Source organism: Vigna unguiculata, chromosome 1 (assembly GCF_004118075.2).
Source record: "Vigna unguiculata cultivar IT97K-499-35 chromosome 1, ASM411807v1, whole genome shotgun sequence".
NCBI classification, from domain to species: Eukaryota; Viridiplantae; Streptophyta; class Magnoliopsida; order Fabales; family Fabaceae; genus Vigna; species Vigna unguiculata.
The window spans coordinates 13,070,277-13,081,434 of record NC_040279.1 but is presented as its reverse complement, the minus strand read 5'-3'; the positions used below and the strand labels follow the sequence as shown (position 1 = coordinate 13,081,434).

At 35.0% G+C, this 11,158-nt stretch overlaps 1 protein-coding gene across 1 annotated transcript; it reads left to right on the top strand.

Moving 5' to 3' along the window:
* The first annotated feature begins 9,375 nt into the window (after window positions 1-9,375).
* LOC114188354 lies at window positions 9,376-10,107 on the top strand. Its single transcript, XM_028076951.1, has 2 exons — window positions 9,376-9,784; window positions 9,989-10,107. The coding sequence occupies exons 1-2, from the start codon at window positions 9,376-9,378 to the stop codon at window positions 10,105-10,107; spliced, it is 528 nt and encodes a 175-aa protein (XP_027932752.1).
* The last annotated feature ends 1,051 nt before the right edge of the window (window positions 10,108-11,158 follow it).

Here is an 11,158-nt window from a genome sequence, read left to right as displayed (position 1 = left end):
TTAGAGAAGTGTAGAGAATCTTTTTTTTCGGTCCTCCTTACCATATGACAGAGTGTGTATTTATACTCACACCTTGCAATATCAATGAAATCTTAGTCTTAATTGTAATGAACAATATAAGAAAGGAGATGGTCATGATAACAACACATTATGGGAATCAAATCCAGCAAATCAGAGCACAAAATCAATCATCATCAATAACAAATCAGAGCACAAAATTAATCCCAATTAAGGATATTGATTCTTACCATTTGAAGAGATATTGCTTCTAATTATTATTATATAATTAATTTCTCTATCAGGAACAAAGGTAAAAAATATTTGAGTTATTGGGCTCATGAAAATTAATAACAAATTGGGCTCTTCCTCCTTTTTTCTTCTTTTTTTTTCTCTCTTTTTTTCTTTTTTTTTTCTAAAGTTGATGTTTGAAAATCTTTTTGAAGAAAATTTTGTTTCACATTTTTTTTTTTATTTTCCATTAACTAAAAAACCCTTTTTTTATTATTTTTTTATTTTTTTTGAAAATAAATTTATTCACCCGGACGAAATTGGGTGTTGACAGCGGTTAAGTCTAGACTAGTAGTAGCAGGTGTTATAGAACCTACTTCAGCTTGCTTGTTAACTCCTGCTCTGTTGTAGGTAGAAACCATCTTCGAGAGAATGCGGGTTGGTCCGTAAAGTATTACCTCGTACCCCATGGTAGGCGCCAATTGTTCGTGCAGAGAACAAATAAGATATATCAGACACAAGCGTTACCTTACCTCAATCCGCAATCTCCTCAGTAGGCTTCCTCCCGGCTAGCATATGTTATCTGTGGGTATCTCAGTTTGGATCGGTTTGGACACGAGAGGGGTTACCTGGGGAAGAGACTCTAACATTCAAGTCAGCAAAAACTCTCAGAAAGTCAAATCTCGTAATTAAGGGAGTAATGAATGCGTACCTTTAATTGCTGGGGGTCCATGCATATTTATAGATTATTAATTATGTCCGGCCACGTCATGGGCTGGGCCCCTGCTTGGGTCGTAGGTGGGCATGGGCCTTAGTCCAGGTCACTTAGTTTGATTATCGTGGGCTCTAAGGGTTTTGTTGGTAATACTAAGAGTTTTTCAAGTTCTCGCTTAGTTTCCTTAAGTTACCCGCTTAAGCCGGTTACTTCTTTAGCGGCTTAGGCCGGTTGCTCTTATAGCATTTTAGGCTAGTTACTTTCATTTGCTTGGCATATGTATGGTGATTATTTGCGTCCTTGGGAGCTATGTAGACAGATTTTATGGCTATAGTCAGGCTAAGTCGCCTAGGTGTATTACAAATTGAAAGCATGCATGTGGAAACATTTTGGTCCCTCTTCATATAGGATCACTCGACAGCAACAGTCTTGACTAGAAAATTTCATTGATATAGGAGATGCATTCATTCAAAATCTAAAGAAGTTTTCTCGTCAAGAAAGAGATTTTAAAGATAAACTTGACTTGCTCTTAAGTAAGAAAAGAGAAAAAGAAATGCTTGAAAAGCTTAGATCATTTGAAAAGCAAAGAGAAATTGAAAAGCAAAGAGCAATTAAAAAGCAAAGGGACCACATGGAAAAAGAGAAAGAAGAGAAGGAAAGAAGAGATAGAAAGGAAGAGGAAAGGAAAGAATCTGAAAGGGCATTTGGAGAAAAGAGATAAAAATTAAAGCTTGAGAAGAAGGAGAAAGAGGAAAAAGAAATCCTACTCAAGAAGGGAGTGCTACTAAAGGCACTGCCCACCCCCACAATTCTCATTGAATCAGGAATTTCGAAGGGAGTGATCAAGTCTTTTAACTTTTCTCATTTTTCCAATCCAATCTTTACTTTTGCTAAGTTTTTCAAACCAATTTTCCTTCCTATTGTTTTAAATTCCTTAAAAGATTTTGCAAAATCATACTTTGAGTTAATGTTGCCTACTAGGTTTGAGACAACTCAAACTACACAAAATTATTTTTGTGAAGTAGGTCTTGTTCATCTTCAATTAACTTTCAACAATACAACACAACCTTCTTTTGTCCAGTACTTTAGATATACTCTTGCTTATCAATTAGATCTTCCTTATGAGTACGGTGTTCATTCCACTTTTAATATATCAATAGTGCAACCCAAACCTACCTGGAGGCCCAATCACTAGAAGCATGATGAAGAAGATCCAAAAGGGCCTCTCACAAGATGATCAAGTAAATCATGGGCTTTTCACTTTATTCACATGGGCCAAAGAAATCTATAAAATATGAGTTGATGCATGAAAGACCGTAGTTTAGATTTAAATTGGGCTATTTGTTTAGGCTTTGCTTTCAATAAATATGCTAGAACATTTGTGATTACATGGTACATAAAATTGGGCTGAGCCCAATTTCCTTCTTGGCCAAGATTCCTTGGCATGTGCTACACATGGAGACAAGCAAGCTAAGCATGACCACAGCAAGGAGAGTGTGAAGGTGTCAAGGAATGTGTGACAAGGACACTTGGCATCATCTTGCATCACCTTCTACATCACATGGCCGAGAATCAAGCTTGCTCTTCAAGCTACATCTATGTTTCATTTGTGCTTAATTTGAATTGCATTAAGGAAGCTAATCTACTATAAATGATAGCTTCCTATGCACATGTAAGGAACTCTTGAATTGCTAATAAATGTTAGTGTTCAGCTCACTCCACGCTTCTATTAATTTGAGAGCATACATGGCTAATCAATTCATGTAACCTGGTACAAGACTCATGCTTGTTATTTAATCAATGTGTTGTGGTGTTTTTTGATTCAGGAGGCACTCACTCATTCATATCCAAAGAGTGTGTGAGAAGGCTCAAACTTGTAATGCGAGAGCTGGGGTGCGAGCTGATAATTTCAACACCAGCGTTTGGTGAGGTATCCACCAATTTTGTTTGTGTGGGATGCCATATAGAAGTGGCAGGTCGCGGGTTCAAGGTGAATCTCATCTTCTTGCTGATGGAGGCACTAGGGATGGAATGGTTGTCCTGCAACCACATTATTACTGATTATAACCACACACTTATCCTTTTGCACTCCTGGGAAAAATTCAGCAATTTCAAAACTTGTTTTGAGGTATTTTATTTCACATCAACAGTAGATCAAAGGAATGAACCTTACTTAAGACAAATCAATATTCTAGAAATCAAATTACCTTGCATAAACAAACAAAAAAGTTCTATTTTTCACACTTGAGTTAATCTTTTGAATTCATAAGACAATCAATTAGGAAAGAAAGCACTCAAGTTAAGTGTGTATTTCCTCACCAAAATTCGCTCAAGTGTTTTGGCTTGTGTTTTCACTCAAAATACTCATGCAAGTAAACACTCATAATACTTAGCAAGACTATGATATTCACAAACTTTCAAAAAACATGCATTCAAAGATCATGAGGACTTTTTACAGGTTATAATGAGGCCAAGGCAAAGGTAGGAAAAATTTTAGGATTTTTAGGTTTTTGAAATAGTAATGTAGGAAGAGTAATCGAGCATAATTTCAAAAACAACCATTTTTCGTTGATTGCTTTGTTGCTCTCTTTTTTTTTAGAAAGCAATTATTTCAACACTTTTTCATCAACAATTTTTTTCTTTTGCCATTTTTATTAATTTGTGGGTGAGGTACTCACCCACACACTTTATTCCTCAACCATTCCTAAACACAATCCATTAGCTCCTTCTTTCTTCCTAAGGTAGAATATGGTTTTTTCTTTTCAAGGTTATGCAATAGGCTTAAAACAAGAAAAAGAGGTTTAAAGCTCAAAGAGGATACCAATGGATTAATATCAAGGGTGGCTTATTTGGCCAAGTAGCTAAAAACAAGAAATGCCTCAGTCATATCAAATCATGCATATTTACCTAAGATGCAAATCAAAAGAGTCAAGCTAAACATTTGAGTATAAACAAACATGAGCAAGTCACTCAAGAAAAAATAGGAATGACATATGGCAATTCATCCTTTACATTAAGGCTCAAGAGTCACAAGGTCAAATTCTTTCACAAAAGATTTAATCAAGAAATTCTCAAATCAACTCAATTAGCAATTCATAGAAACAATCCACTCATATCAACATGACTTTTATTTTTCCAGAATTATGATTATCCCAATTACTAAATCAAATCCTAAAAATACAATGTCAATATGTTTTATTGAAAGCAGGGAAATATTTTTGGTGGATTTCTTATGAGACATATTGTTTAAAAGTTTCACTTAGTAAAAAGTTAATACTTTCACAATTTTCTCAAAAAAAATCACAAATTTTTTTTATGAAAACAAAAAAAAATTGAAAAACACAAAAAAGAAAAATCCTACCTACAATTTGTCTCCCCCACACTTATTTCAAAAAAATGTCTTTGATGGACTTATTTTGGGGAGGAAACGGAAAATTTGGGACTATTGGCTCAATTTGGCCATATGTCAAAATTTATTTTCTTTAATTTTATAAAGTACAAGCCAGCTTGTACAATTTTATTAAAGAAAACAAAAACACATTTTTAAATTTTTTTTAATATTTATAAAATTAAAAATACAAAAAAAAATAAACATGCATGCAATTTAACTTTTGTACCAACAATGTTTTCAAAAGTATTTGAATCTAACTTTTTTCTTGTTGTAGCAACCTTTCTTCTTTTTCTGCAGCCATGTCAATAAAGATAACCACTGAAAACTTATTTGCATCATTCACATCAACAAACTTGATGTGTGGAGTGTGTGGCTTCAACTCAACTTGAGCATCATCAGGTGCATTCGAATGGTTAAGCGGATCATTAGTAATCCTCATAATCTCATCTTCTGAGCAAAATTTTTCACCTACTGTTGTTGACTCTACTGCTTCATCATTAACCAAGTCAATTGCAATAATAGATGCTTCAGTTGCATCTTTGAATACTGTTGGCTCTTCAACTGCACTTGGTTCCTCCAATGTATTATCCTCACAATTTTGCTCTTGAAAATGATCATTTGTACTCATATCCTCATCAACGGGTACAACTTTATATTCACATTGAGCATCATCAACATATCCATCAGTAGATAAGTTTGTGTGAGAATCTTTAATTTCTTCATCAACTTCAGCAACATCTTTAGCAAAATTGATATGTCCATCAATAGACATATTACTATGAGCATCACTATATCCATCAGTAGATATATCAATGTGATGTCATTCCGCTATTGGTTTTTCAGACTGACTCTGCAAGCTTTGTGTGGCGGCATTCATCATCTCTTTTTGATTTGTCTGATTCATCTTCATCATTTCAGTCATCATTTTCATCATATCTTCCAAAGTGACCTTTCTCACTGCATCATTCATTAGCTGACTCAAATCTTCAAACATTTGTTCAGCTCTGATGGCCAACTTCAGAAGCACATCTTTGATTTCATGACGAAGTTCGTTAAAATCTGGATTTTCAGGAAATCTTTGATGGGGTTGAGGGGTGGTATTAACAGTTACAAGTAATTCTATGAAGTTGTTCTTACTTGTATCCCTCAACATATCAGACAATATTTGCTTATTTTCGTACCACTCTTGCTCAATATTCCTGCATCTTTGATCAACTCGCAACCTTTCATCCATGGACTCTAATTTCTCTATAACTTCACCCATTAATATCATAACTTCCCTGTAGGATGGTCCATTGGTTGCTTCAACTTACTATGGTGGTACATGTTGTTGTTGAAAACTATTTGGAACATATGGTTGCTGAGGTGGACACTCAAAATATGGTTGTTGCTCATATCCCAAAAAAGATGATCTAGGATATAGATCATTAAATTGTCGTAAAGTTAACCCACTTATATCAGGTGCAGAAGTAGGTGTGACAATTTGTTGCTGAAAATCACGGCGTTGCTGAAAACTACAATATTGATTATTTTCGTATGAAAAATTATTTTGCATTTTTGAAAGAGGTTTTTTGAAAAGAAATAAGTTGAAAGCTTGTTGAGTAGACTTCCAGGAAAGAGAGGTGCGTCTCAATGGACAACTTAAGTACCTTATCTTTCCTTAGCCAAAGTTTTACCCAACTAGTTTCACAAATTTCCCAACAAAATTCCTCAAACAAAAATTATGCTTAACAAAAATAACTAAATAAAATAAAATAAAATAACTAAAGAAAATAAAAAAAATGTTAGAATAAAAATTGAGAAAAGAAAATGTTAGTGATAAATAAAAAACAAAATAATAAAAATAAAACAAAAATAAAAAATAAAAAATAAAATCAAAAGAATAAAAATAAAAATAAGAACTAAAATGATAAAAATTCTAACCGTGTTCCCCGGCAACGACGCCAAATTTGATAACATTGTCGTTGACACGATCAAATTAATACTACTAAACTATAGCAACGTCAGTATTGCTAAGATAATAGTCAACAAAATAGAAAGGGTAAAGTAACCCAAAGTCGTCTCCCAACGAACACGGAATTGATTTTTAACAAATTAGTTCTTATAAAACTATACAAATGAGTTAGTCAAATAAAATAAAAAATATAGGGGATTAAGATAAACAAAGATAGAAATAAAATTTAAAAGATAAAAAGAAATAAAAACAATAGTAAAGAAAATAGATTGATTCCATTGCTTTTTCAAAATAGATTCATCATCGGTTATCTAAAGATTATTGATCAATTAATTATTGTTATAGATTTACAAATTAATCAATGTAAAGTCTCAATTAATTTGTTGGCGTTCTCACTTTTAACCAAAGTACAGTCTCAATTAAAAGTGAGAACTTTTAGATTATCCACAGTCAATTCAACCAAAGTACAGTCTCAATCAAATTTACTATGCCTAATCATGTTTATTCTTTTATCTCCTCACCAAATAAAAAGCTTAATTAATCAAAGTAAAGTCTCGATTAATTTTCGTTAGAGTAGATACCTTTAACCAAAGTAAAGTCTCAATTATTGATAAAAACTCATTCAATCACGTGAAAGTTTCTAAATAAAATCAAAGTAAAGTCTCAATTCAATTTAAAAACCCTTGAACTTATATGATCAACATGTATATAGATTTAAAATCATTACTTTTTACGTGATTCAAAGATAAAAGACATAGATGAATTAAAACCTCAACAATAATAAAAAGAACAAAGAAATTAATTGATCTAACCTCAGAATCCAATTAAGAAATTATAATGGAATCAACCCAAGAAGTTTAGAACTCCATGAATGCAAAATAAAAATATAAGAATGGAGAGAGAGAAAGAAATTAGGTCCCCCTAAGGGTTCCTCAAAGTTCCTCAATTCCGACGTGCCGAGCTTGTCTTTCTGCTTCTCCCTTGGTCTCTTTATATAGGAATTGGACTGGGCTTTTCTGTTTCTAAAATCTCTCAAATATCTTATAAAATAAAGATAAAGATAAATATTTAAAAATATTTTGAGAGATATAGACTATTTGACAAATATGGTTGGTTAATAATATCAATATCTAATATAATTAAATTAATTAATTACTTAAAGATATATGATAAATTATCACCAATTAGTATTTGTATTAATTTTTCAAATCAACCCTTTGCAATCTCCTTAAATTATCTTCTAAATAATCCAATATCTTCAAAATATATTTGTTTGTTGTGGAACTAAAAAGATTCAAGAAGATATTCTCATATTTAAAAAGATTTGGTAGTTATAATCTTTTAATATTTTATGATATAATTAAATAAGATAATTATTTAAAAATATCAAATAAAATATGTAAAGATATATTTTTCCCAAATTATCTTCTATCATAAAGATAAAGAAAATCGCAAGGTCCAATTTTTGTGTTCCTCTCTTCTTGGTTTAGCCAAACTTCTTCACTTTTTCAAGCTTTTCTTGTCGTCTTCATGCAATGCTTGGCTTGGATTTTTGTGATTTTGATAATTTCTTATTCTTGGATTTATCTTTAAGGTGTCATAAAGCCTTAAGAAATTTATTTCCACACCTCCATGAGTTCAACGTAGTTGCAGCTGCACTAACACACCTCAAAATATCCAAAGAACATTTATGCAATAAACCCATAATTAAACATTAAATGAGGGCAAAAATATGCACTCATCAGATGCCCTATAGAAATGGCAGGTCGCGGGTTCAAGGTGAATCTCATCTTCTTGCTGATGGAGGCACTAGGGATGGAATGGTTGTCCTGCAACCACATTATTATTGATTATGGATGGTGCAGTGTGGTGTTCCGAGATGTAGGAGGACTTGAGTTAATCTCGACTTAAAAGGCACGGAAGGAGATAAAAGTTGGAGCTACTTGTTACATGATAGTGGCCCAAGGAGAAAAGAAGAGTACAATTGAACAGATCAGAAGCATACTAGTGGTGGATGAGTATGCTGATGTATTTCCAGATGACATTCCTGAATTATCGCCAAGGAGGGATGTGAATTTCACCATTGATCTCATCCCTGGAGCTGGCCCAATATCGATGACACCGTACCGAATGGCACTTGTAGAGTTGGCGGAGTTCAAGAAGCAGATTGAGGATCTACTAGAGAAGAAGTTTATCAGACTGAGTGCATCACCATGGGGAGCACCGATACTATTGGTGAAGAATAAATATGGTAGTTCAAGGCTTTGTGTGGATTATCGTCAGCTGAACAAGTTGACCATCATGAATAAGTACCCATTGCCAAGAATTGATGATTTCCTGGATCAGTTGAGAGTAGCAGCAATATTCTCTATGATTGACTTGAGGTCTGGATATCATCAGATCTTAGTCAAGTCATAGGATGTGTAGAAGACCGATTTCTGGTCATGCTATGGACACTACAAGTATGTGGTGATGCCGTTTGGGGTGACGAATGCTCTTGTCATATTCATGGACTACATGAACAGGTTCTTCTGGCCATACTTGGAGCAGTTTGTCATAATATTCATTGACGACATACTAATCTATTCAAAGAGTCAAGAGAAACACACAAATCATCTGAGAGTAGTGCTCGCAGTTCTTAGAGAGCATCCGTTATATGGAAAGCTGTTGAAGTGTGAATTTTGGCTGAAAGAGGTGTAATTCTTGGGTCATGTAATGTTAGCCCAAGGAATAGCAATAGACCTAGCAAAGATTGAGACGGTGGCGAAGTGGGAGAGACCATAGACATTTACAGAGGTGAAAAGTTTCTTAGGTTTAGCCGGATATTATTAGAGGTTTGTGGAAGGATTCTCCAAGATGTTTCAACCACTAACACAGTTCACTAGAAAGGATCAGCCTTTCTCTTGGACAGATGAGTGTGAAGCCTACCTCTAGGATATGAAGAGAAGGTTGACAACCGCACCAGTGTTTGCAATTCCAGACACGACCAAGACGTTTTAGGTGTATTGTGACGTTTCATACCAAGGTTTGGGTTGTGTGTTGATGCAGGACAAAAGGTCAGTGGCCTATGCGTCGAGACAGTAGAAAATGCACAAGAAGAATTATTTGATGCATGATCTGGAGCTAGCTGCAGTGGTATTTGCCCTCATCACTTGGAGGCATTATTTATATAGGTCCAAATTTCAGGTGTTCAGCGATCACAAAAGCTTGAAGTACTTGTTTGATCAGAAAGAACTGAAGATAAGGCAACGCAAGTGGATGAAGTATTTAAAAGATTACGACTTTGAGTTTTTATACCACCATGGTAAAACCAATGTCATTGCAGACGCCCTGAGTAGGAAGAGAGTTCACATGTCTGTTATGATGATGAAAGAACTCGGGCTGATTGAGAAGCTACAGGATTTGAACTTGGGATTACACACAGGTGTAGGTCATATAAGGTGTAGTATGTTAAGGGTCACTAATAAGTTCCCAGAGGAGATTCGGGTGGAACAGGGTAAGGATTAAGAACTGCAACAGATCGTCGGATGCTTTAGGATGGGCATAGACGACATCCTACGTTTCAAAGAGAGGGTGTGTGTACAAAGGAAGCCTACATTGAGGAAGATTCTCTTGGAGGAAGGGCATAAGAGTCATCTTAGCATACATCCAAGTATGACTAAGATGTATAAATATCTGAAAGTGACTTTCTGGTGGACAGGTACGAAGACAAAAATGGTAGATTATGTGGCATCTTGTCTGGTGTGCCAAAAGGCGAAGATTGAACATCAGAGGCCAGGTGGTAAGTTGGAGCCTCTAGATATTCCTCAATGGAAATGAGACAACACTTACATGGACTTTGTAACACAATTGCCGAGGTTAGTGAATGGTCATGACTCAATGTGGGTAATTATAGATAAATTGACAAAATTTGCGCACTTCTTGCCAATTAATTAAAAAATGTCTATGGACAAACTGGTAGACTTGTATGTCAGAAAGATTATCAAGTTACATGGTGTGCCAACGAGTACAATATTAGACCGCGATCCGAGATTCACATCGAGGTTCTTACAATCGTTACAAGCAACATTGGGTACTCAGTTGAGATTGAGCTCAACTTATCACCCTCAAACAGAAGGTCAATCTTAGATAACCATACAATGATCCGAGGACTTGCTGAGGACTTGTGTGTTGGATCACCTGGGCACTTGGAGTGATATGCTACCATTGGTTGAGTTCATGTACAATAACAGTTATCACTCCAGCATTGGGATGGCACCATACGAGGCTTTGTATGGTAGGAGATTCAAGACACCGTTTGCTGGCAACAAGATAGAGAGTCGGTGGTGCTTCGGCCAAAATTTTTACAACAAACCATTAAGAAAGTCAAAGTGATCCAGAATCGGATGCGAGCAAATTAGAGCAGGTAGAATTCCTAAGCAGATAAGAAGAGGAGGCCGCTTGAGTTTAAGGCAGGTGACCATGTATTCCTCAGGGTTACACCGACAACCGGTATTGGGAGAGCTCTCAATTCGAGGAAGTTGACTCCTCGATTTATTGATCCGTATCAGATCACGAGGAGGGTTGGGCCAGTAGCGTACCAGAATGCTTTGCCACCTGATGAGTCATTATTTTCTTCCATTCCACTAGCCTTTGTGTACCCATTAGATAGTTGTTCAGTACTTAATTTTTCATCTTTAGAGTGTTTTTCATTTGTTGGGCTTTATTGGGCTATTGTTCCGAATTTGGACTAATTTCACACTATTTGGCCTAATTTTTGTTTTTAATTATGTTTAGGTATTTGGGTGAAGCATTTTTCACGTTTTCCATTCGTTTTTCACGTTTTATGAGTCTTGGACAGCACATTGAACTTGTATTAACGTTTTCTACC